Source organism: Fundulus heteroclitus, chromosome 13 (genome assembly GCF_011125445.2).
Source record: "Fundulus heteroclitus isolate FHET01 chromosome 13, MU-UCD_Fhet_4.1, whole genome shotgun sequence".
Taxonomy (NCBI): domain Eukaryota; kingdom Metazoa; phylum Chordata; class Actinopteri; order Cyprinodontiformes; family Fundulidae; genus Fundulus; species Fundulus heteroclitus.
This window is the reverse complement of record NC_046373.1, coordinates 3,139,925-3,167,020: the sequence shown is the minus strand read 5'-3', so window position 1 is coordinate 3,167,020 and position 27,096 is coordinate 3,139,925. Positions and strand designations below refer to the sequence as shown.

Below are 27,096 nucleotides of genomic sequence, written 5' to 3'. Positions count from 1 at the left end.
TATGTCTTCATTCATTTTAAATGATGATGTTGCCACCAACCACAAGTTCGGTTGTTTTTAACTTCACACATTTGGCACAACTTAAACATTGTCTTGCACTTTGCCATTTTCAGTGAGAAAAGACATATCTTTGGTGTTTTTTGCAAAACCCACTTGACAAAAAAATGTTTTATCCTCTTTAAAGATGCAGGTCTGTTGAAGAGACAACTTTAGTGTCAGTGTCTTTTCAAAAGTATTCAACGACCACCCCCACAAATAACCCCCCACCCCCTGCACGATTAAATACAATTTTCTCACATTACAGCCACATACTTCCTAAAGGCTGGTTTATGCTTGACGTAGGTTCCGCACAGAAATGAGAGCATTTATGCTCCGTCCGTCTTTTCCTCTGAAGTAGCACTGTTCTCCCAGACTCTAGAGGGCAGCGTTGCGCTCCTACGCTGCTACACCCTAGAAGTAGAAAACACAGTTGTTTCTAACATTTTAAAGCATTTTACATTCTTCCACCAGAGGCGGCCATTTCTGTCCAGGAATTGTTAAGTTTGTTGATCTCGGTGATCTTTATGGGCCGAATCATCAATATGTCTATAACCATAACCTCTGCCAGAAGGAGCGCTTGCTCGTCCGCCATGTTTTTCCGCACGGGAATTTCCTCGTAGTTAGGAATTTTCCAAGGTGTGTGGAGCAGAAACTGCTGGCCGTGCGGAGGGGTGTTAGGGTTAGGGTACGTCAAGCATAAACCAGGCTTAAGCTGACAAACAAGGACAGCATTAATAAGCTAAGCAGACTAGATGCCCATGGAAAGTTTGCTGGAGCTGCAGAGACCCACAGCTCAGGTGGGAGAATCTGTTCACTGGACAAATTCTAGTTGTGTACTTCACTGATCTGGGTTTTATGAAGAACGGAGAAAAGAAATAACCTGATTCTCGCCAGATGGATTTCGTTCCGCAGAGCTCATCACATCCACCTGGTATTGCTCCATTGGAGAAGTATTTTAGAAGGAGGGACCTTATCAAAAATCCTTGCACATGATAGGGTAAACCACTTGTTGTTCATCTTTGCTGACGTGCTACAAGCTCTTGCCACACCCGGTCGAGAGAGGGGCGACAACATTGTTTCCACTAACAAAAGCCTTCAAAGCTGTTCTCTGGTGTCTTTTTAAATAATTAATATTTTGTAGATTGGGCAACATTGAGGAAATAGCAGCATCAATGTTACCTCTTGCTTCCTCGCTGCGAGCCGCCATTATTGTCTGAGTCCAAACAGAAAATCCCGCCCTGTGATCCTGATTGGCTCGTCCATTTTATGTTGTATTAAAATCCGTCCCAATGGCAGCGATTCCAGATGGATGTGTGGAGCCGTGTGGAGCTTGGCAGAATAGCATCCATCTGCCGAGAGTCAGATTAGAAAATAAAACCCTTAGAGAAAAAAGCCTTTAAAAGTTTCTTTTGCCGTTTGCTGAAAGTCATCGAAGGTGCTCTGGTCTGATAAAACCCAAACTGAATATTTCGACTTGCATGCAAAGCGCTGTATGAGGTGGAAAAAAATGGACACTGTAAAATCACCCAGAGTTGGAGGAAAGATTGTGGAAGATAAATATGAGACAATCAATCAAGGCTATACATCAATTTCCTTCATCTTCTCAACTATGCCCTACATCATATTTGTCTCGTGAAATAAAAACAAAACACATTTAAACTCATGGTTGCATCATGACGAAATATGTCTACAGGCTTATGCAAGACATGTGGCAAGGTTTAATGCTAGCCTATATGAGAAAACGCTTTGTTTAGAGTGCTTCGGATCAAATTACTGGACAATAAACAGTCATTTAAGGTAAGCTGTTAGATGAATTTGGTTCATTAAAGCTCACTGCTGTTATTTTAACATACTTCAGACCCGCTTTGATAAAGCACAGCTAACACGTTAAAGACTAATGCAATACGTGGGATATTTCTTACTTTTGAAGTCGCTGTGAAAGAGAACCTGAGCTCAGGTGGAGCACGGCCATTTAATAGACGTGTATTTATCCAGCATGACTGCTGGGTGCCCTGTTTGTTTTGGAATGGCTTAAGGAAGTAAGGCAGGAAAACAAGTTTACCCTGAGGTCTGCTTCCCAGACAGGTAGCCCTCTATAGTAGGTTTCTACTTTTTTTTTTCTCCCCCTTCGTGTTTTTTCAATAAGAGTTTACCTCTCCACTCAGCGCGGTCCAGACTCCTCCAGCTTTTTCAAACAGCCAGCCCATAGAGAAGCGTGTTTGATGTGCGACCAGAGCAGCAGCTACCAGCGTTACGAGGCGGCTCAGCATCTTTTATTTGAAGAGGGAAGCCCTTGATGTATAGGTTTACCTCTTCGGTTCGGGTTGCAGAACCACAGAAAGAACGCAGCAGAACAGTCGCACTCGTGGTTTCCAGTTCCTCCAGCAGTTTCACATGAGCTCATGAAGGCCGAGAGCAAACATAAAATGCCTTCTTTGTCAGAATGAAGCTAAGAAGTGGGATGCCAGGTCGTGCATAATTTATGAAGGAGCTCAGGTATGTTGGGGGAAACCCAACTAAGCTTTCAGTGAGCCTTTGATTTTATTATTTTTTTTTGCCTGCTCAACCAATATTTATAAAGGTTGTGATCAAAAGCTGGCTCTTAAGCAAAGTGAGACACCCACAAGTAACGAATTGAGTTGTGCTACAGCAAGACTTCTGTGCAGCTGCTTACCTGCGGCATCAGTAATTAAATCAAAGGCCTTTAAATATTTTGATACTGCTACCTGTAGAGAGTATGCGCCTGTGAAAGATGATTCCTGCGACAAAAGGTTGTTTTTTTGACGGCGTGTTGTGCATATTTGAAAGCACGAGCCTTCAAAGTCCTATTATTTACACTTTCTTTACCGTTTTAGTTTCTCCACACACACCAAAAAGATGTGTTTTTGGTCATTTGTCTCGGCTCTCTGTGCAGGTGTGGTTCAGCAGAAAGTGTTGGGCATCATCCCATCCAGTACAGCAGGCGGGGCCCAGACCTACACCACATTCCAGCCCCGCACCACCACGCTCAACATCAAGCCCAGTACCCCCGGCTCCCACCAGCAGGTACAACTCTGGCTTTTTACTGGCCACAAAACACAGCTCGGACTGTTTTTTCTTGTTCTGTTTTCCTTTTGTGTGTTTGTTCACACACTGTTTTTTCAGACTTTTAACACACCTTTGCGTCTGGTTTTTCGTCTTTCATCCATGTAAAACAAGTGCCATTAAAACCTTTTTTTAGGTTGGACTCGCTGTAATTAGAAACAGCAAATTGTTAATGTATAATCAAAGCATTTTGCCACCAGGTTTAATCATAGAGTTAACTAACCCGAGTTACGTTTAATCAGTCACTTTTGTGTCTCGAATCCCAACACTTTCCCAAATTTTCATATTTGGAAGCGCAGATTTTCCCTGTCACCTTGTCTAATTCATCCATCCATTCATTTTCCCAGCTGCCCCATGCATTTGTTTTTGTGTCCTCCTTTTGTCGATCTGTTTGTCTATCTGTCCACCTATCTGTCACTCCATCCACAACCATTATCACTCTCGACGCCAACCGTTCATTAATTTCTACATCTCACTGCCTAAAACAGGAGAGGCTACAATTTGATTTAAGGATTTTCCAGGTCTGCATAAGGGGTAAAAACACTGTTTCTGTTTTTAAAGTTGCTCTATCCTATGTCTAAATTTGTCAATCTGTCGATCCATTCACTGTCAGTGGTTTTCTGCTCATTCTTTATTTAAAACCTAGTCTGTGTAAGAAGAATTTCATTATATTCACTGGGATCTTTAGTGTTTTTACGTTTTGTAGGAAAAGTGGACAATACACTCTGTGAATTTTTGTCTGAAACAATGTGGAGTTTGTACTTGAAAATGTGTAGGAGCCCTGTTTAAAATGTGGGTGCTGCATTTAACATATATCTGTATTTACATCCTTCAGGTTCCAGGTGGTGGTGGTCAGATCCGTCCAGGAATGACAATGATCCGAACCCCAATCCAGCAGACTGGAGCTGTAGGAAAGACGATTCTCCGCACGCCCCTTATGGTCCAGCAAGGTAATGTAATTCTGAGCGCTCGGTTTAATTTAGTCGATTCAACAGTTTAAAATCCAAGAATAAATGCGCAGTCTTTGTAATATTATGGCTCAACCTTAAACTAAACTACAGAGTCCACGGTTGCTGTGTGACTGGAACAGTGGCCCACCCTGCGTACATCGCTGCTCCACACTTCCTAATTTAGTCTCATTGCTTTCCCCCCAGGTCAGGGTGGACAACAGGTAGTGACGCAGATCATTCGTGGCCAGCCTGTTTCCACAGCAATATCGTCTGCCAGCCCTGTCACCACAGTAACCGGTCAGGGAGTGGCCAGCCCCAACGCCGCGGGACAGGCAGCTGGTCAAACACCACCCGGCACCCCGCGGGCTCAGGGCCAGGGCCAGGTTAAACTCACCATGGCCCAGCTCACGCAGCTCACACAGGTTTGTCAGGGAGAAACTCCGTGTTACCTGGTGTTCTGAAATTAATGTTGGAATGTTGTTTATGTGCATCTGCTAGTAAGTTAGAAATTACTTCCTCCTGTTTTTATTTTTACCAAAGTACTGTTGAAGGATGTCCACAGAGGAAAAACATACAGTATTGTGCCAAAGTCTTTAATGAGTCCTTGTTTCTCATGTCGTCCTATTTTTCCTCCTCAGAGGGGTCAGTTCTTTTTTTTTAATCCTTCTTTTTACCCACCGTAAATGGGTAACTCGCCCCCAAATCCAACTATTTTTTGCCAAGAAACTGCTAACATGGTTATCTTCTAGTACTGCCTTCATATCCTGGTCATTATTTTGACAAATAAGTGCATATTTGTTGAAATCCTGCTTTTGTGTCTAAAATCGTCAGTGTGGCGCCCTCCTAGGGTTAAACGGGGGTCTTGCATTGAATTTAGAGTCCGTATTGCTAATGGTTCAAAAGTTTTTGTGACTTAATTTGGAGAAACTGAATATGGCAAACCGTGTTAACATTTAATCAGTAAATTATCCGGGATTACCATTACGTAATTTTGAACAGTCGCAACATCACTGTGACTAATATGAAGATTGATTTAAGATATCTGCAACATCATGTTGCTGAAAACAGTCATTAATATCCAGTCTAGTGACTAAATGTTAATCGTCTTGCTGTAGAGCTGTCTCACAGCTGCTGCCTTGTCCTGTTACCCGCCTGTAGTCGGTAAGAGCCGAGATATCAACCACTCTCGGTTTCCTTGTTGCAAATTAATCTTGCATTAACAAAGCTGTCTGTGATCCCGCTGAATAAATAAGATAATATAAAATCAGATCGATCCTGTCCTCCACTGCCTCGGCAGCACCATCTTTTGGCATTGCTGATTCAGCACCTTGAGCCAGCAGCTCAAACTTATATCGCTCTGACCCTTTGGGCTCCACAATGATTCCCTCAACCTCCTGTGATGAGGGGGTAAAAACCCTCCACCTCAAAAGACTGAACACGGGGTGTAACTACCAGCATAACTTTGCTCACCCTCCATACGGCGAACCACGCTTCTGCATTCCCCCCATCCTGAACACTGCTCCTCCCTTCCCTTTCCCATGTATCCTCTCCCACTTTGATGGACTCTTTGAAATTTGTCTGGGGACGGGAATATGCTTTTACATATCAGTAAGATTACCAGACTAAAAGGCGCACTTAAAATCCTTGAATTTTCTCAAAATTTGATGGAGCGCATTGTGTATGATTACCGTACTTGTGCTTACTGACTGATATTTACTAAAAAAAAATCTGTCAAAATGTGTACGTATGACTTTGGTAAGCAATGAAGCCTCTCCGCTCAATAGATGTTCAGAGCATTACGGTACACCGTGTCACTACCTGAATGGACCCCTGAGCTGTCTAAAGGACTGCCTGACTGTAATGTCTAAAGTCCATTCATGTAAGGCAGACCACGCCCGGAGTACGCGCTAGCAACAATAAAACCAAGTAAGTTAATTACATATAAAAGTTATGTTTATTTTGGCCTTATGTTGGAAACAGGGCAGTGTAGTCCAACTACTCTGTCCTCCCTACAGAGACTGATAGCTCTCCCTCTCAGGAGAGACCTGTGTACGTGAGGAGGAGTGGAGTGATATTACACACTTGAGCAGAATATTTAATCAGCCTTATAATTTGGTGTGCCTTATGGGCCAAAAAATACAGTAGTCAGGAAGTAGATCTGGTAAAGAAAACATCCAAAAACATAAAAGGCTCAAATCCATCCATCCATCCATCCATTTTCCAACACGCTTATCTCTTGTGGGGTTGCGAGGGGTGCTGGTGTCTATCTCCAGCTGTCAATGGGCGAGTGGCCGGGGTTCACCCTGGACAGGTCGCTATTCTATTGCAGAGCAGCACAGAGACAAACAGGACAAACAACCATTCACACACACACTCACACCTAAGGAGAATTTAGAGAGGCTGCTCAAATCCATTGATCAGAAAGAGACCAATCTAAACTAAAGTCCAGTCAAGAGCATGTCAAGGATCCTCTCAGTAGAAGCGGAAGGGTCAAACGAGACGTTCAAGTGGCTCCTTACGTTGCAGTCCAAGTTAACGTCACTAACATCAAAGTTCCCACTAATGGTCAGTAAACTAGGAGCATTCATCAGTTATTGAAATCAGGTAAATTTCTATTAGGGATGCAAACTGATTGCCTTTTTATGCATTTATCTACAGAGACAACTTGTTACCAAATACAAGTTGTGTGTCTTTTTATACACGATAAAGAATTAAGATATAAATTGCCAGTGGTTCATATTAAATGGTTTATTACTGCAGATATCCTTATATTTTAAATGGAAGCCCAAGAAATGGAAAATTCGTGTTTTTGCTGAAGTAGTTTTAAACTGGATTTTTTTTTGTTGTTGTGAGATTTAGTAGGAAATTAAAAAAAAAAAAAAATTGTGTGTGCTCTACCACAGAAGCAACAGGCTGGGTCTGGTTTGGAGCGACCAGCCGGTGTTGGCGGTTCTCAGGCTCTGACTGTGATGGTTCAGGGCCAGGGTCAGACCACCGGCCAGCTGCAGGTCATACCCCAAGGGGTCACCGTCATTCCAGGACCCGGCCAGCAACTCATGCAAGCAGCACTACCAAACGGCCAGGTGCAACGCTTCCTCTTCACCCCGTTACCCTCCGCAGTCACTCCCACACCAAGTACAGGTTTGACAACAACTAAGCGCAAATCTCCTTAATCAATGTGCAAGATTGCCGTGCATGGTTTATCCCGGCACCCTCTGAGATTCAGAGAAAGACTAAAAAAAAGAGTGCATCAAGATGTACAGTGTTTCAAATATCTATGTTTCTTGCTCAAAATGTTTCACTTTGCTCCTTATAGCCACGTCAGCTCCCAGCCAGCCCAACTCCACCGCAAGCAAAACTGCGACCCAGGCTGCGCAGCAGGCTGCCGCTCCAGTCCAAGCAGGGGCGACCCCTCTCTCCACCACCAGCGGCCCTTCATCCACCACCCCTCAGGCCCAGTTACCCCCTCAGACCCAGGCCCACATGCCTGTCCAGTCCCCAACTTCAATGCAGGTCAAAGGTCAGGGGGGAACCCCACAGCTCCAGCTGCAGCAGACGCCCCAGCTCATTAGTGTGTCCGGACTCCAGCAGCAAGTACAGGTATGATTTTTGTTTTAATTTCTTATTATAATGCTTTCTTCTCATTATTTTTATTAAAAGATAGATTTGCTGACATCCTAACCGTTTCCTATCTTGCTACATGATTCCAATGAATGAAGTAGAAGAAAAATTATACGTTTTAAAAAAAAATTACAGATAAAAATCTGAAAAGTGTAGTTTGAAACTATATTCAGCACCTTTTACTTTGATATCCTTAATTAGAATCCAGTGAAGCAAATTGCCTTCAGAAGTTCCCTATATTGTAAATGGGAACTTCTGAAGGCAATTTGCTTCTCCAACAACAGAGGTTTGTTGGAGAACATTTATGAACAATCATCATAAAACCCAACAAACACACCACAAAGCCAAAGGATAAAGTTATGGGAGAGTTTAAAGCTGGCATAGGTTAGAAAACAATTTCCCAAGCTTTAAACGTCCAAATGAGCGCCGTTCAATCGACGATCCAGAAATGGAAAGAGTTTGGGAAAACTTCTAACCTTTAGAAACATGGCTGTCCACCTGAACTAACAGGCTGGGCAAGAGAAAACAGCCCAGAGATCCCTGGTAGCTCTGGAAGAGCTGCAGGGATTAATAGGTCAGGTGGGAGAATTGGTCCACAGAGCAACTATTAGGAGTGCACTTCATAAATCTAGCATTCAGGGAAGAAATAATCATTGAAAGAAAAACAATAAGATGTCCTGTTTGCCATTTAGCACAAACTGTGGAAGGGATCCTGCAAACATGAGGAAGAAGGGGTTGAACTCAGTGGGGCTACATGCAAAATATTTGACAAAAACACTGAGCCAATAATCAATTGGAAGATGGAGCTAATAAAGAAAAGGAGGTAATCCGAGAAGAACGTGCGTTAGAAGCTGCAAAACCTTCAAACCTAGGTTGAATGTTCTCCTTCCAGCAGGACAGCAACCATAAATGTGCAGCTACAGCTACAGCTCAAAGGTTTGGATCAAAACATATTCCTTTGTTTGAGTGGTCCTCTCAAAATCAGAACCCAAATCCAATGGATGGTCTGTGGTAAGACAGACTTGGCAAATTGATGTTCACAGAAGCTCTCCATCCAGTCTGACTCGACCATTTCTGAAGACTAATTTCTCCAATTGTTTAGCCTCTAGATGTTCAAAGTTGGTTGAAGATATACCCAGCAATATGTGCAACAGGGCACTGAAAGGTGCGAAAGATGCTTCTATAAAGCTTTGACTCTGCGATGCTAAACACAATCTCACACATCAGCTTCTTCTTGGGGAATTATTTTAAGTCGAGGTGTATCCTTTTCTTTCCACCTCACTTTTATTGCACTAGTGTTTGTGGGTGTATTACCAAAAATATCCCAATAAAATACATAAAAGTTTGTGGCTTTAATGTGTCGAACTGTGGGCAAGTTCAATGGGAAAAGTCGCTGTTTGACTGTAGTTCAACAAGTTTACCGTTTTTTGATGATGTTTGATTGATTTTTGTGAATATTTGTCATGTTTAGGTTCTGGCACAGCTGCAGGCTCAGCAGGGTGGAGGGTCTCTGCCTCAACACATCAAGCTGCAGCTTCCCATCCAGATCCAACAGAGCGGGACCAGCTCAGCTCAGGGAGGACAGGTACTGGATCCAATCGCGCTTTTCTATAATTCAGCTCCTCTTATTTAACAGCAGTGTCATGCTAACCAAAACTGAACTGATTTTAAAATGACACAAACCCACCTCAGCTCAGACACAAACTGATCTCTGCACCGTGATCTCTGCCCAGATTGGAAATGTAGTGACCATTCAGACTGCGTCGGTCCAAGAGCAACTGCAGAGAATCCAGCAGCTGAGAGAGCAGCAACAGCAGAAGAAGAGACAAGCTGCGGAGGCGAAACGGGAGCTCTCGCTCACCGCAGCCAACCAGAGCAACATTATACAGAAGCAGGTGTGTATGTGGAGGAAACCATGGGAGCCAGGCCTTTTGTTTCAGTCAATCACGTCTTCTCTGAGACGGACTTTACTGCCTCTGCCCCGGCTTCTGTTTAGTGGGCCTGACGCTCCCAAAACTACTCTGCACACGTGTTTTTTAAGTTGCCTGTGTTTCTTTTACTATCAGGACAGCTTGTTTAGGTTTAATAAGGATTTGTTTTCTATAAACATTAAGGCCTAGTCCACACGTAGCAGGATATCTGCGGCTATGCCTAGGCCTGTCACAATAACACGTTTTGCTGGACGATAAATCTGACATTAAAACAGTAAAAATTATCCCGATAAACCACAATATTGTCATTTGGAGACCTTTTCCAACTTATATGATAATGGGTTAATAATGCTAATACATCCTCGCGACACAACTGTGTAAACAGATCACTGCAAAAATGGAACTAAAAATAAGAAAAAAATGTCTTAAAATTAGTATATCTGTCCTTGATTTCAGCAGGTAGATAAGATGATCTGCCAATGGAAAAAGTTTTTTGCACTTAAAATAGGAACAACTCATCTCCATCATCTTATTTCAAGTGCAGGATGTCTAATTATCTTATTTTAGGGGTCAAAATACTCATTCCATTCGCAGATAATGTCATTTATCTGTTCAAATCAAGGACGAAAACCCAAATTTTAAGAACATTTTACTTATTTAAAGGTCTGTTTTTGCAGTGATCAAGCGGTGGTCTGCCATCATTTGACTTAAATCCGAAAACTCTCAAACTAGCATTTCTCCGGCTCTTTCTCATGAGGCTCTCATGCTAAACTTAGAGCATGTGCCTACCTAAACCAAGATTTAACTTCTCCTACAGTGACGAAACGAGAAGGGAGGTGTGAGTAAACATGATGCACCGTATTGAAATCTTTTAGTCGTCCAGTCTCATAGAGAGGAATGGGAAACACAAGGGGGGAAAGCAAGCATAGATATACAAATTATCAAGCTTATTTTAATGAATCATGATTAAAATGTATCATGCAAATAATTGATTTCTTGATTATCGTGACAGCCCTAGTTATGCCTTTCAGCCACAGATAAACGGTGTTATTATACATCCCTTAAAACAAATGATTCTAAACACTCCAGCCAAAGTGGAGATTTATAAACGCTCCGGTTTTGAGCCTGCATGTGTACGTGAAAAGACGCATATTAATGTCCGGCGCATCACGACGCTGACGTCACATACGTGCAGCCATTGACGTTGTCGGCCATAGTGGAATAAATAAAATTAACGACAATCGACATTGTCTTGAGTTTTATTAACTTTATATTCTAATATGGTGTTTAAAAGAAGCTCAACTTCTTTATCTGTCCACAAGATCGAACCTCCCGGCGCCATGATTAATTCCTAACAGGAAGTCGTGGTTTTGAAGGATTCTGATTGGCTGACATAAGTTCTAGTTTTCTGGTATGCTGTCCACTATGTGTCTGGCGTATTTTAAGAAGAAAAAAAAAAGACGTGCAGTGGCGTATTTCTGCGGGTTTGTGTGGATGAAAACTTTTCTAAAAAACCTCCTGTGTGTATCGTATTATTTTTAAAAATGGTGGAGATGAGATATTGTTTTTTTGTTTTGTTTTTTTAATCCTGCTTCGTGTGGACTAGGCCAGAGTCACAAATAGTTGTGAATCTGAGCACACTGTTAGTCTTAGTTATTTAGTGCCAAATCATTGGGCAGGCAACTTGTGCTGATATTTTTCAACGTCATTTTTTCCAGGTGGTCATGAAACAAAACGCTGTAATTGAGCACCTTAAGCAGAAGAAGACCATGACGCCTGCAGAAAGAGAAGAAAATCAGAGGTGTGTGTCCTGCTTCTTCTCTGTGAGCACATGTGTGAAGATTTTTGGGAGTTGTGTTTGGTTAAAGGTGTCATTTTGGGAGGTTAGAGGTTTACGTTGTGGACCATTAGGAATGTGAGTCAGCTCTTTGGTTGGTAGCAGCAGGGTTTGGACTCACGTCCTGCACCAACACAGCAATTATGGGTCAACTATCTGAGGAAAAATAATCAGTTTTTTCCCTGAAGCTTTACTTGTGTTTGTATTTTATGCTACTCTGGTATTGTCATACATTCTCCATGCTTGGTTCTCGTCTTTCTGAGACGTTATGACACTAAATTACTATAACAATGTGTTCTTCCAATGATCGTACACAAAAGAACAGCAGGCTACTTCAGCTATAAATAATAGGAATCATGCAAAAAGAAGTACGGCAGCTCCATTCCAGCCTCTGCAGATGTTTAACCTGGAGGAAAAATACACATTGCTCTGTTTTAAAACAGTGTGTCTGTTTTCCGAAAAGGATTTTATTCTGCGTGTAGATTATACTCTGACCACCATTTGACCTGACAGCCATATGTTTATGTCTACAGACATTGTGTCAACACTGTACCCATTCACACAGACCTGAAATATCAAATCCAGACTACCTTTCGATCTCTAAAACAGTTCTGGCCCTTGAGCCCTTTTCACTTATTTTTCATCTTTTTTATTTATTTTTTTCTTCCTTCAGGGATTTTCTTCTGTTTTTATCCTAAAACCCTGTGTGTGGAAATGTTGTCATCAACAAACCTGCTTTTCTTTTTACCGTTTTTGTTTTGTGTAGTTTGGTGTCTTTCGTGCTGCATCTGCTGTTCACCTCTGCGTGCTCGCTGTAGGAACGCCGGCCTATCTCTGACCCCAGCAGCGTTGGTGTGTTTTTCACACAGTCCCACGCTGAACGAGGCACCGACTTTCGATCTTAGTTGCGAACATTAGCAAACACAAGAGAACATACTGAGAACCGAGGGCCATGGATAAGATGGATTTAGTGTCATAAGCGGACATTTGGTCTTAAAAAAAATGTCCAAAGAACAGACTTTATCTCAGGATCCTTCTTTCGGTCTTCTTCATCACTAATATTTGTTATCCCTAATTTAATTAGAACTATAAATCATCTTGAACCCTACGACCCTGCACATAACATTCTTTCTCTGTGTACTTTGACCCAAAAATCTGATGATACTCAAGCTTTAAACGTTCATTGGGTGTTATATTTTTAAACTTGAGTTTCTTTAAAGATCAGAGAAACTTCAAACGGCCTGAATGTTATGTTTCTATGTCACTGTTACCCTTTAGGCAGGCCACCTAAACTCTTACACTGCTTAAGCTACGCAGTTCTCATTTAAACGCATGAAAACACATTTAAAAGTAAAGAAGAAAATCACAAAAAAAAACATTAAATCTTTTGATAGCAACTGCAGTATTAAGTGATATTTACTCCAGAATGTATGAAAGTGGGAACACTTAGCTGTGCGATTTATTTTCCCTCATATCAAAGCCTGATTGGGGTTGATGGCTGAGAGGGATGATTAAGATCCAGAAAATTAGAAAATCCAAGGAGAGTAACTACAGGTGGTTGTAAAGAAGAGGTAACAATTGTACCTCATTTTAATGTCTCTAAGAGTTATAATAAACAAAAATATTGTTTTTATAACACATTTGTGTTTTGCAATGTTTTATTCTGATCAAAAATAAATAACCACTCTGTCCTTGTGATTATTTGCCAATGGAATAATATTTTTGCACTTAAAATAGGAACAACTCATCTCCATCATCTTATTTCAAGTGCAGGATGTCTAATTATCTTATTTTAGGAGTCAAAATACTCATTCCATTGGCAAATAATCTTATTTACCTGCTCAAATCAAGGACAAATACACAAATTTTAAGAACATTTTACTTATTTTTAGATCCGTTTTTGCAGTGTAGGATATTCTGAATTTTAGCATTACATGATTAAAATGAATTCTTTTCACATTTTGAATCATCCAAGGCGAGACTACGATTTATTATTAACGTAAACCAAGTACGCATTTGAGATTTTTCCCTCTGCACTGTCAGACATGTTTATTTCTAGTTATACACTACTTCATTGCTCTATTTTCTGTTCATCAAGCTTATACAGATGAAAAGTCCTTTCTTCTCCTAATTTGTCGTCTACACCTCTTTTCAGGATGATTGTATGCAACCAGGTGATGAAGTTCATCCTAGACCGGATAGACAAAGATGAGAGGCAGGCAGCTAAGAGGAAGAAGAAGGAGGAGGTTGTGGAGGCCAAGAGGAGGATGGCCAATGCGAGTAAACTCTCCGCGCTCCTTTACCGACACAAAGAGAGCCTCAAGATGGAGATCCTGAAGAAACGAGCACTTCTCGACAAGGAGCTGCAGCTAGAGGCTCAGGTAGGCAGGGGAATTATGGGAAACTTTGGTTACAAAACTTAATTATTTTAATAAATCAGTCAGAAATGATTCAGGTTTTAAACTCCATTTTCCTTGCGTTTGAATCATCAGGAGGAGCTAAAGAGGGACCTGCTGCGAATTCGGAGAGAGAAGGAAAAGGCTCAGGCTGCAGCCCAGCAGGCAGCCCAGGCCGCTGCAGCCCAGGCCGCTGCAGCCCTCAGTCAGAAACAGCAAGCGGCGATGCACAAACACGGCGTCTCCGCCCAGCACCACCTCACCACGACCGTCCCCTCGGTGCACAAGAGGAAGCGGGAGGAGGAGAGGGAGGTGGCGGCAACGGCAAAGTCCAAGAAGAAGAAGATGATCTCTACTACAAGCACAAAGGAGAGCAAGAAGGACACGAAGCTGTACTGCATCTGCAAGACGCCCTACGACGAGACCAAGTATGGACGCGCTTTGTTTCAGTATTTAGGGCCAGTACTGAGTAGAAGCAATAAAGTACTGATATGGGAATTCAATTGCTATGATTTCAGTAATGTTACAACATAATGTTATTCATATAAGCCACTAGGTCAGGGGTCTGCAACCTGTGGCTCTGGAGTCGCAAGTGGCTCTTTGGACCTTCTACAGTTAATAACTTTGGCTACAAATGATTTATTTTTATTAATGGTATTTAAATGTAATGATGATAACAAATGCAGGTTTTAGCAGTTTTTTTTTCTTGGAATAACTGTTATTAATTTTCACAACAGAATGATGCTAAAAGTGCCGGTGACATTTAATGTTAAATCAATATTTTTTTTCATTATGTTGCAAACTATGATTTTTTTTTTTACGTCATTATCCACAAATATCAACATCCCATCCATCTCTCTTTTTTAAAACCTCAAAATAGACATAAAAGACCGTTTCTTTAACGACGAGAACATATTTCCTACAGTAGATCTTTAGGAAAAATTATAACTTGTCTTTTTTCAAAAGGCCAGGCAACATTTGCAGCTCTGAACGAGTTTATTTCAAGTGGACTGAAGGCAAAATGGCTCTTTGGACTGTAAAGGTTGCAGGCCCCTGCACTAGGTGGTACATGCACCTGCATTAGACCATCCATTCACTGCAGATGGTCACTCCACATTAAAAGTTTGCCTTATTTTCTTGGTATTCTTATAACCATTGATCAAAACGTCAGAAAACGTCTGACTTCAGTCTCACAATTGAGTTGTAGTGTTCCTGTAAAAATACTCAGGGATCTAAAAGCCATCGTCGTTCCCCTTTTCTCCACAGGTTTTACATCGGGTGCGACCTTTGTACCAACTGGTATCACGGCGACTGTGTGGGCATCACGGAGAAGGAGGCCAAAAAGATGGACGACTACATCTGTGTGGAGTGTAAACGGGGCCAGGAGAGCAGCACAGAGGAGCTGTACTGCATCTGTCAGACGCCTTATGATGAGTCCCAGTAAGGAGAGAGAGTGTGTGTGTGTGGCTACAATAAGTCAACATGAGCCATCTGTTAATACAGGCTTTGGTATTTGAAAACAACCAACCAGAAGAATTTAATGCGTTTAAACCTTAACTCCAAGGTTTGTTGTCACATTTTCTTCATCTAAAACGTTTTCATCTTGCTGTGACAACGCATTAATCGGTGGGAATGACCTCTGGCACCGGCTGGAACTCAAAATAAACCAATGACAGGGGGGAAAATGGTTCATGTCAGTAGAAAACAAGTGTTTATTTATTTTTTACCATTAGGGAAATTGAAGGACAAATAAAAGGGGAGTTTTAGCATTCTAGGTTCAATGAATCTTTATTGTCCCCTTAGGGCTTTACAGCTGGCAGTAGCAGACAAACAACTAAAGAAACACTCAGTGCACAGGAAAGAATAAAGAAGGTTAATCGCTTATTCAAGAAAGCAATAGCTGCAGGGGCAAAGGAATTTATTAGCTTGTTAGTCCTACATTTATGCAGGGCGTAAAAGGCGGACCTTTCAGGGTCTTTAAGGCCTAAACGACAAACCGACCCCCCCTTCTTCTAACTGTGAAATAAAATACAACTCTGTCTACAAGGGAACAAATGGAACAGAAATGTCGATAAGGGGCGTGACATCATACTAAATTCACAAAGATGTTTACGTCGTGCGTTATTACTACTGTTCTTCTCATGAACCCATTGGTGTTTGTTGCTGCGTCCGCTTGTTTTAGCCTCTCTCCGCCTGCAGAACCGCTTTTTTCTCTGTCTTTTTGCCTTGTTGGAGGCTGCATGTTTTAAGTGCGGAGTTTCTACCTCCCCAGGTTTTACATCGGCTGCGATCGATGTCAGAACTGGTACCACGGCCGCTGCGTGGGCATCCTGCAGAGCGAGGCTAACCACATCGACGAGTACGTGTGTCCACAGTGTCAGTCCACGGAGGACGCCATGACGGTCTTCACGCCGCTCACGGACAAGGACTACGAAGGCCTGCGGAGGATCCTGCGTTCCTTACAGGTGGGCGGTTTTCTTTTTTTTTTTTTTTTTTTAAAGGTATACTATGCAACCGGGGTTGATTTTCCAGCGAGGCTCCCCCCCAGAGGGCGAAAGTAAAAGTGCACTGTCGTAAAGATGCTCAGCTGTTCTGGTTTCTCCGTCAAGCCAGGCGCGGTTGTTTTGAGCTTAGCAGACAGGCGAACGCAACGAAAAGTGGAAAAAACGGCAGTACAACCAATGACTAACAGTGAAGGTATGAACATCAGGGTTTCCCGCAGCGCTATCTTGGCGAGGCGGCCGCCGCGGTAGCGTCTCGCCAACATTAAAAAAAAATAAAATGAATAAAAAATGATAATAATAATAATAAAACTCAATATGCTTGCATGTTTATTTGACGTTAACACGCGTTTCTTTGTTGTTGCTTTCGCGCGTGCATATAGTGACTGGCAGGGCAAAAACACATGGAGTTCTCGCCGTAAAGCGAGACGTCTGGTGTTGCGGACGTGAGCTCTGTGGGTACCGCCGAGGAGCTATTTAGCAACGTCCGGGTAACATCACTGGCTACCAGTGCGGCAAACTCCGAGCAAGCCCCTTTGTTTGATGGAATAAGAGAGTGCGTTACCAGTTTACTCGGAAACGACTGCTTGTTCAAATTTACAGCCATGGTTTTAAACATTGTGCTAGGAACGTGCCCAGGCGCACTCGATTACTGGTCGCCGCATATGAAGGAGTTTCTTCAAGCTGCCAAGGAGAAATGTGTGGATGGGACCGGGCGGCGCCTACACAACAGTTCAACCCGGAAAAAGTTACCAATTCAATGCATGTAGCAGCATTTTTCCGGAGGAACAGGGCCCACCGGAATTTTGTTTCAACGTCCAGGAATCGGTAGTAGTTGTCTCATTTGAAATGTTTTTGAGTAAGCTATCCTGGTAGCAGGCTATCATGTTAGCGCCTGCTACCATGACAGCCTATATGCTGTCATGGTAGCAGGCGCTACTTTATTAACATGTCGGCCACCAAAATACTCTTACCTTGACTTGATGTCGCTGGAATTGGGTCAGGATGTTCTTCGGTTGTGCCCTTTCCTCCAACAAAATGCTTGCTACATATGTACTTGAATTTGGTAACTTTTTCCGGGTTGAACTGTTGTGTAGGCCGACCGCCCCGGTCCCAGCGTACACATTTCTCCTTGGCAGTCTTGAAGAAAACATCCTTCATATGCGGCCGATCAGCGTACCTCGAGTCGCTGTTGCACGTTCCATAGCAACAATGTTTAAAAACCATGGTCTTAGATTTGGAAAAAGCAGTCGTTTACCGAGTAAAACCTAGGCTAACGCACGTCTCTTACAGCGAAACAACGGCGGGTTTCCGGAGTTTGCTCCACTGCGTACCATGTGAGCGGCAAAAGGGGCGTTGCTCTTGAGTCGGTGACGTCACGTGCGCGGTATGCTATTGCAAGTGCGGTATTTCCCCCACAGACCCCCAGGGCGGCCGAGAAAACCTTTGTTTGACCTGAAATGACTCATTTAATCATCCAAAACGGTATGGAACACATTAATTAACTGAAAAATGTTGCATAGTATGCCTTTAAACACAGAATTACCAGATGAAGCCGTCTCCTGTCAGACGTCGGTCAGGATGAAGTTGAACTGGGTATTGGCAAAGATTTCCGCCACGTTACGTCGGTTTACACACGCAGAACTAATGGTGACAACACAGCAGCTGCTGCACCGTAGCCGTTTAATCATCGGCTGTAGGCCCAACACTAACACGGCTTCTTGAAGAGCAGCAAACAAAAGTCCTCGCTGTCTAGCTTATCTGAAGGGGTTGGGCCTTCCCTACTTGGACATGTGCCGAGCCTCTGTGTGTTTTCTTTTCGGACTTCCCTTTTTCTTTTTCTCCTCTGTCCAAGCGTCTCCGTGTGAAGGAGAAGCGCAGAGAGGCTGGAGTAGAACATCTGTGTTGACCCACCTGCTTTCAGTGTAATTTTCATGGAGCTTGTTTGTTTTCCTTTGGTTTCAGCTTTCTCAAGCCTTTGCATCTTCCCCCTTTTTGTGTGTCCCCCTCTCTCCTCTGCAGGCACACAAAATGGCCTGGCCCTTCCTGGAACCAGTGGATACTAACGACGCCCCTGACTATTACAAGGTCATCAAGGAACCAATGGGTAAGCCGAGAAAATCTGGTACATTTAATGATAAAATGGCCTGTAGTCACATTTAGTCTGGATGAGGCTCTTCTTTTTGTGCTCTTTATTCCCCCAAATGTTTGTACAGATCAAATGTTCTCCTATTTATCACTATTTTTTTTTTGTTATTTAGTTTTTGTTCTAAAAGTATTATTTACCATTGAATATTTCAACCACAAACTCGACCGTATTTTACCGTAATTTCCGTAACATGCGAGGCAGCGCTGTGCGGAAATTTGTGAAGTGAAACGGAAAAGATGCATCATTTCATGAGTTGAAAACTTTGGTACCCTAAATAAAATCCAGTGCATCCAACTGTCTTCTGGAGATTGCAACGTAGTAAATGTTAGTCCGCTTGTTTGCAATTTAGTGTCGGTATAAATCTAACTATTCTGTGGAGGCCTCAGAGGTTTGTCAGAGAGCAGAATAAACAGCGTCACCAAGACCTGGGAGCAAAGCAGACCGCTCAGAGAGAAAGATTTGGAGGAGTTTCAAGCAAGTATAGGAGATAAAATGATATTATTCTAAAGTTTGATATTCTCGTCTGTTTGGTTCACGTGTGAAAAAATAAAACAGAAATCTGGCTTTCAAGGAAGAGTAGCAAGAAGAAAGCCCGTATTAGGCAGCAAACATGTGGAAGAAGTTGCTCTGATCAGATGAGATTTTTTTGACCTACATGCAAACTGAAACGTGTGGTTAAAGTAATATCACCCTTAATAGAGTTAAGATGGATAATCGAGATGGAGAGGAATACAGGACCAAAAGCTGTTGGAGGCTGGTACAGAGACGGATCTAAAACATGCAGGACAGCCCCCCCGAGGACCAGGGGTTGAGATCCACTGGCTTAGTTCACAGAACATGCATTGGTCCAGTCAAAGTTCAGACCTTTTTCTAATGGAGGATATGAGGGTAGAATATGTGATGCTGTTTATACAGTAGATGCTCTCCAGTCCTGCTCTGACAGAGCTTCAGCTATTTTGAGAAGATGAATGAACAGCAGTTTTTTCCAGATCTTCAAACTCCTCAGAAAACCTGTTTTTCACTTAGAACCATGTGTTATTTTCCTTCTACTTCACAAATTTATACTACTCTGTAGATCTGTCCGATATATTCCCAATAAAATACACAATGCATAAAGAAAATATTTGCAAAGCACCGCACCGGCTTAAAGCCATGAAACTGCAAGGCGTCACAATAGACCATTTATTAACAATTACAATGAATCTTACTATAAACTCTGCAAAAAGGGAACTAAAAGTAAGTAAAATTTTCTTGAAATTGTGTATTTGTCCTCGACTTGAGCAGGTACATAAGATTATCTGCCAATGGAATGAGTATTTTGACCCCTAAAATAAGATAATTAGATATACTGCACTTGAATCAAGATGATGGAGATGAGATGTTCCTGTTTTAAGTGCAAAAATCTTATTCCATTGGCAGATCATTTTATTTACCTGCTCAAATAAAGGACAAATACACTAATTTCAAGAACATTTTACTTAATTTGCAGTGAATAAGTTTGATTATGTCGCCCACTGAAAATTTTAGCAAACAAAGTTGTCAAAGCTGGAAGAAATAATTGCTGAAATTATCCATACCCACAAAGCAGAATTGTATCCGTACCTTTTTATTAACACTTTATTTACAAATGAAAAATGAAAGCATAAAATTCTTATGGCGTCAGCCCCGAATGTGGGGAAACGTTGTTTATCGCGCTGAGATGCTGGAGCTGCTTAACATCCCGTCTTTCCATGACTGGGGTGATCTTGTTTTTACTGACAAACATGCTTTAGTGCCGCGTGGTTCATCTGGTGTTTCCAGAAGGAAAACGGCGACAGCAGACGACCAACACCGAGTCTCCCGCACTCAGATTTGGAGCGCTCTCTCCGTGTTTACGAGATCAGGTTGTCTCATGCAGCAGTTATGCTGTTTTTATTCCATAATTGCTGTAATCTTTGGAAGCAACACCCACGCTCTGTATCTTTGGGCTTTTAAAAGGCAGCCGTCTGAAGGCCAACTGCGAGGAAGCCCTCCAACTCAGATCAAACCGACCATGTAAACGGTGACTTGCGTCAACGGGGCCTTTTTGAACTTCCATACAAACAAACCGTTAATGAGCTGCTCCTGGGGCCGCCGGGCTCCCTGTGGAAATCGCCTCACACTTCGTTATGTGTTGGTCCTGGAAACTCTTGTCCATCAGCCACTTTCACCGTTTAAAAAAAATAAAATAAAAAATGGTTTGCAGAAAAATAAAACATAAAAACGATCTTTTTAAGCTGCTGCGGCTGAAGCTGTTGGTAGTTTATGGAGGGCTTTAGGATGAAATCTGATGACAGAGAAAAGGGAGGTCTTTGAAATCTTTGAAACGGACTCGTTTCCTGTGGTCAGCTTGGGCGGGGGTTAAAAAGTCAGATGTGTTTGTTTGAGAATGCAGCTCTGGGGATGCCGCGCACACTGACCCTCCTTCAGCAGACTACCTGAAGCCTCGTCTGCTGCCAGCTTCCTGCTTTAGTCAGTCGTTTCTTTCTGTAATCTTTTAACAAGGCTCCTGGTGCTGAGAAGCTGAGAGCTTCTCCTCAAGCGAAGCCTGGAAAAGGAAACGCTGACGCTTCCTGCGTTTTCCTACGGTTTGCTCTGACATTTGCTGCTGCAGAAACGATGCTCCCCCTCAGGAATGATAAATAGGGTAATATGTCAGCGACTTGATCTGGAAGCCCCGAGAAGATCGAGGTCAGCTCTGGCACAGGTTACGCATTCTTGTAGTCACCGCATAATCTTAAGATTCAAAGCGTAACGCAGCCTTTTTACAAAACCAGCAATCCGCCGAGTCCACTTGCGATACAACAGTTCTGCCTGTCAGCAACGTGCTGTTGGATCTTTTTACGATGTATTTAACATACCATGCTTTCAGTATTTTACTGAATAGAAATAAGATAAGATATAATAGGCTTTATTGATGTCACATTGGATAAATTCACTTGTCACGTCGGCTTAGTAATAAATAATCAGAAGAAGGTGCCAAAAGGAAGAAAATATCTATCTATCTATCTATCTATCTATCTATCTATCTATCTATCTATCTATCTATCTATGATTAAAAAGTAACAAAAATAAAAACACAAAAAGGAAATGAAGCAGAGATTTAGGATTGCTTATGTAGATTGACAGTGACTATATATATATATATATATATATATATATATATATATATATATAGATATATATATATATATATATATATATATATAGATATATAGATATAGATATAGATATATATATAGATATAGATATAGATATATAGATATAGATATATATATAGATAGATATATAGATATATATATAGATAGATATATATATATATATAGATATATATATAGATATATATATATATATAGATACCTTGTTGTCCCCCAGTGGGGGAAATGTAAAGGAAACCATGTGGATGCACAAAACTGTTAAATAATAAGAGGAGACTGCCGTAAGGGCAAAGTTGCAACATAAAAAAAAAAATACTATCGAAAACAAAAATTTAAGGAGTTTTCAGCTGAGTGGTGTTATTTTAAGAAATGTTCAAAAAACGTGTGTGTTTGTTGCTTAGAAGCTGCCGCCAGACTCTTTACAGGAGGGGAACCCAGCAGGGATGTGAACACCGTCTGGGTTTGTTGGGAGCAGGCTTGGGTTCTCTAACTCTGCCTTAAAACCTCTTCTCAGACCTGTCCACCATGGAGGAGAGGTTACACAAGCGAGACTACGTCAAGCTGACTGAATTTGTAGCAGACATGACCAAAATCTTCGACAACTGCCGGTACTACAACCCCAGCGACTCGCCGTTCTACCAGTGTGCCGAGGTTCTGGAGAACTTCTTTGTCCAGAAGCTTAAAGGCTTCAAAGCCAGCAGGTAAGACACTTGGTGCTGAGGAGGACGCTGCCGCTGACGGCGTTGGCGAGAAAGTGTGACCGGTGGAGGGGAGTTTCGTTTAGATTTTATAAATCGGTTTCAGTTCCTGCCTCTTCTCTTTGGTATCTTCACACCGTCTTTTTAGTTCTCCTGTAGATTGGTTTATTTTCTCCCACTGTCATGTCATTGCTGGACGCGCATGCTAACGCTGAGCGTTTCTGTGCATCAACACTGCAAAACCATGCCGAGCTATTGGGGAGGATTTGCTGACGATACTGAAGCCATATGTGGATTTAATGACGCTGTCTGCTTCGTCTCCAAACCAGAATGGCTTTTCACCCAAACATTTGGCCCTTTTTTTTTTTTTTTTTTTTTTTTTTTTGGGTGTTTTTCACTTCTTAATTTTCAAGGCTTCTGTGAGGCTGTTGTTTTACACTGCAAAAACGGAACTAGAAATAAGTGAAATGTTCTTAAAATGAATGTATTTGTCCTTGATTTGAGCAGGTAAATAAGATGATTTGCCAATGGAATAAGAATTTTGCCCTTAAAATAGCAACAATTCATCTCAATCATCTTATTTCAAGTGCAGGATGTCTAATTATCTTATTTTAGGGGTCAAAATACTCATTCCATTGGAGATTCCAGATAATCTTATTTGCCTACTCAAATCAAGGATAAATACACCAACTTTAAGAACATTTTACTTATTTTTAGATCCGTTTTTGCAGTGTATTCGTTCATGTAATCATCTTCGGCTTTTACTGTGTAGCGATGCTACATTTCCTCTGGTTGTTTTCTGCTTTCTGGGATTCAAATCAAATGAAAACGGTGTTTATTCGTCACACTTCTTAAACTTTCTCTTTTCAAACTCCCCCAGCTTCTTTGATTTAAGTAACAACTTATTAGAGAAGGTGATTAAAAGACAGCTGAGAGCAAATTTTGGTCCTTAATCGCAAAAGACAGATTTAGCAGCTCAGCCATCCCCGCGCAAAACTGGGATCTGGAAAACAAAACTCAAACTCAGGATCAGAAAAAGGTTCACGGTGCCTCTGGAATAGGGTGTAATTTGGATGCAGCATGTTTAATTATTTTAAGTGATTAATAGATTCTGGGTTACACTGCAAAAACGGATCTAAAAATATGAAGATGTTCTTAAAGTTAGTGTATTTGTCCTTGATTTGAGCAGGTAAATAGGATGATTTGCCAATGGAATAAGATTTTTGCACTTAAAATAGGAACAATTCATCTCCATCATCTTATTTCAAGTGCAGTATATCTAATTATCTTATTTTAGGGGTCAAAATACTCATTCCATTGGCAGATAATCTTATTTACCTGCTCAAATCAAGGACAAATACACCAACTTTAAGAACATTTTACCTATTCTTTAGATCCGTTTTTGCAGTGTAGTTGTCAAACGCGGCAATTAAACGTTTCACACAAATCTAAAAGTTTGAACGATCACAAACAATGGTTTAAAAAAAAAAATCTTGATGAGCTAAAATAAATCCTTTTGTGCCATAATGGGGAAATTCAGGCGTGGCAGTGGAAAAGACACAGAAGGTGGGAAAAATAAATGCCAAAGTAAATGTTGCACAATTATTGATAACATGCATGAGTGGGAGACGGTGTCTATCACTGATGGACAGGGCTGGATATGTAGGATATGATATAGTATAATTAAAATCTGACAAGTATTATAGATGTCATATTGGTCAAGTTTGTCCAGATCCCCCAGTTCTAGTCCTCAGGGCCCAAAGTCCTGGGTGTTTTTCATGTCTCCGCTCCAGCACACCTAATAGAAATGATTGCAGTACCGCCTCCGCCCGTACTGCAGCAGGCTGTTAAGCATCCATTCATTTAAATTAGGGGTAAGGCATTTAGGAAGTACCTAAAACATGTGGGACAGGGGACCCTAACCAGATTGGACCTCAGCTTTAACTTTCAATGAATTGTGGAAATACAGCTAATAAAATAACAGCCAACAGCGTGAATGCCTTACATTTAGCTTTTTCACAAAGAGCACAACTGACAGACCAATGTATACATTTAAGTCGGGAAAGACGGGTCATTTTGCAATTAAAAGTGTAGCTCTGCTGTAAAGATATGGGGCAATATGAATCCAAGACACAATAACCAGCAGAAAGTCACCAAGTTATAATGGTTTCATCACAGATCATTGTTACTCGTACTTCTAGCCAAAACTGGCATGAGAACCAACATAAGGGAACTCTGGTATAATGTGAAGTTTTCCTGCAAAAGGGGAACTAAAAGTAAGTCAAGTTTTCTTAAAATTAGTATCTTTTCTCTTGATTTGAGCAGCTAAATAGTATTATTAATGTAGGTATGCCTAGCTGGTATTTTGTAAAACAATTGTTTTACAATTGTTTATAACTTTATAACTCTTACAATTGTCCCCAGTTCATTTTAGAAATGACAAACCAATAATCTGATACATATCGGTGAGGTATATGGATAGAAAATGGGAGTAGAAAGGGAGGAAATGGCAAAGCTTGGATTCGAAGGGACATTGTTTCTACATTATATCCCTACTTGCTTTTATTCTGTTTTATTTTCCTATATCTTAATCATATAAAGCACTTTGCATCGTCTCTGTACTGAATTGTGCTATATAAATAAATTTGCCTTGCCTTGCCTTGCCTTGCCTAAAGCTGGATGAGCAACACCTCACCCTGTCAGTGAAGTCTCATGGCCTGGCTGGGATATCTAATACCCGACAGTCATCAGCCAGTCAGTCTTTATTTATGTAGCGCTGTTACACACAATAGAGTGATAAAGTGCTGCATGGGTAAAATAGGATAATAAAATGGTTTAAGCAATAAAGCACAATATCACATTTGGGATAAATAAAAAGATTTAAGCAAAACAGCGTAATACCGCCATCAAAAACAGCAATACCTCCTCCCATGGGCATGTGTTCAGTTCATGTCTTTAAGTCATTCAAATTATGGTTTTGAAAAAGTATTGAACAGATGCACGAAACCCCCGAACGGCACATTTAGCGCTCCCAGAATCCCCTGGGAGTCTGCTCCTCAGGGTATTTCCATGTGTTTCCAGTGCTGACACATACAGCAATCTCCCTCCCTGTAAACGAGGGTGGCTGAGCACCCGCCTCATCGTCTCTGCTCGTTTCATATCGACGTCGCCTGTTTTGTTGTCGTCCTTCTCATCCCGCCTGTGTGTGCTGTGAATGCTGACGTTCTTCACCCGCATGTATTGACTCCCATCCATTCTTTCTCTCTCTTTTGCAGATTGTGATGTCAGACCCTCTGGGTGCCGGGGGTCACTCTTAAACAAAACCTTTAGATTTTCTATTCTGGACGTTGCTGTTTTTTTTTTTTTTTGTTTTTTTTTTTCTTTGTTTTAACTTGTTTGAAACGGCAATAAAGCTTTGTAAGAAAGTGCTTATAATAAGCCACACATTAGGCGTGATCTTTCTATTTTTATTTTAAAGTAAATAAAGAGCAGAAGTAAGGATTTTTCCCGATGTTAAATCATTTCAGCCATGTTGGTAGCGCAGAGCCGTCAGGGGAAAAGGTTTTTGTTCTTTTGCTTTTCTTAACGCTCACCACCAGAAGACTTTTTAATTATGTGAGCTTGATAGGAGGCTAAATGTAAAAGTTCACTTCTTTTTCTTTATTCACGCTTAACGTTTGGACATCTAATTTATATTTTACTTTGATAGCAACAGGAAATGTTTACCTCACTTCTTAGCCAGGAGTTAGCAAAAAAACAAAAGAACGCACCCTTAGTTTCTTTTCATTGGCTGTTCTCGTGTAAAATATCTCATGTTTATAGTATCTTTTTTTTTTTTTTTTTGTGAAGGACTATTTTTATCTTCTGAAGAAAATAATGATAGAAAGTGTAAAAAAAACAAATAGAGATAAAGGCCTAGTTTAGCGTTCCTGTTCTAAAAGCGCTCGGCTTGGAGGTGTCGGGAGCTGGAAAACATGAAAAAGGTGTACATAAAAAAGTCGGGCGGGCGTCCGGTCACACGTTTCTGTGACTTTTAACCAACATGGCTGCTTTGTCTGTCAAAGTGTCTGACCCAAAGGCATCCATTTTTTTTGTTTTTTTTTGTTTTTGTTTTCTACTCTAGTCATGTTTTGTCATATATTGTAAAGCTTTTAATAATAAAAAAAAAGAAAACAAAAAGATTTCCAACCGTTCTTTTTTTGTTTTGTTCTTATCCCCCCTCCCCCTCCTGTTTCTTCAGGTCTCATAACAACAAGCTACAGTCGGCTGCATCTTAGCTTCTGCTTAAAATCCTAATTGGTTAGGACGTGTTGTCAGAGTGGGGCTGCGCCGCACACACACACACACACACACACACACACACACACACACCCCGGTGTCAAACCCACCCACCAGCCGCCACCCGAGGGGCCACAGCACCGTTTTCCTCCTTCAGACCTGGATGAGGGCAGACTTGCATCCCACCAGCGTTAACCCGTCCACCAGAAGGAAGATGGGAGCGAAGGAGACAAGATGATGGATGAAATCTCAGATAATTGGATGTTGAATGGCAGCCCAACCTCACAGATTCCTTCTCTATGATTCATCCTCTGGGTTCTCCGATGAAAGTCGGTCACATTGGTTCCCACTTAAAGTCCCTCGCCATGTTCTCGTATTATTTCAGTGAATGTTGTGAAAAAGTGGAGTCCGTTTTTTTTATGGTGCCTTGCAGAAG

General features: G+C 41.5%; 1 protein-coding gene across 3 annotated transcripts in view; it reads left to right on the top strand.

The window, feature by feature from the left end:
* LOC105934253 (nucleosome-remodeling factor subunit BPTF) overlaps window positions 1-26,743 on the top strand; it is a 60,293-nt gene extending 33,550 nt beyond the window's left edge. For 2 of the 3 annotated variants that reach the window (XM_036144898.1, XM_036144899.1), the window contains exons 22-36: window positions 2,954-3,084; window positions 3,959-4,073; window positions 4,278-4,495; window positions 6,977-7,214; window positions 7,390-7,673; window positions 9,166-9,279; window positions 9,428-9,589; window positions 11,344-11,426; window positions 13,618-13,843; window positions 13,955-14,286; window positions 15,125-15,298; window positions 16,131-16,323; window positions 18,382-18,466; window positions 22,199-22,385; window positions 26,623-26,743. In XM_036144898.1, the coding sequence (XP_036000791.1) occupies window positions 2,954-3,084; window positions 3,959-4,073; window positions 4,278-4,495; window positions 6,977-7,214; window positions 7,390-7,673; window positions 9,166-9,279; window positions 9,428-9,589; window positions 11,344-11,426; window positions 13,618-13,843; window positions 13,955-14,286; window positions 15,125-15,298; window positions 16,131-16,323; window positions 18,382-18,466; window positions 22,199-22,385; window positions 26,623-26,659 (2,579 nt within the window). In that variant the 3' untranslated portion in view covers window positions 26,660-26,743. Of the gene's footprint in view, window positions 1-2,953; window positions 3,085-3,958; window positions 4,074-4,277; window positions 4,496-6,976; window positions 7,215-7,389; window positions 7,674-9,165; window positions 9,280-9,427; window positions 9,590-11,343; window positions 11,427-13,617; window positions 13,844-13,954; window positions 14,287-15,124; window positions 15,299-16,130; window positions 16,324-18,381; window positions 18,467-22,198; window positions 22,386-25,657; window positions 26,566-26,622 lie in introns of those variants that run through there. The other variant, XM_036144900.1, reaches the window with a different exon arrangement.
* Window positions 26,744-27,096: the final 353 nt, after the last annotated feature.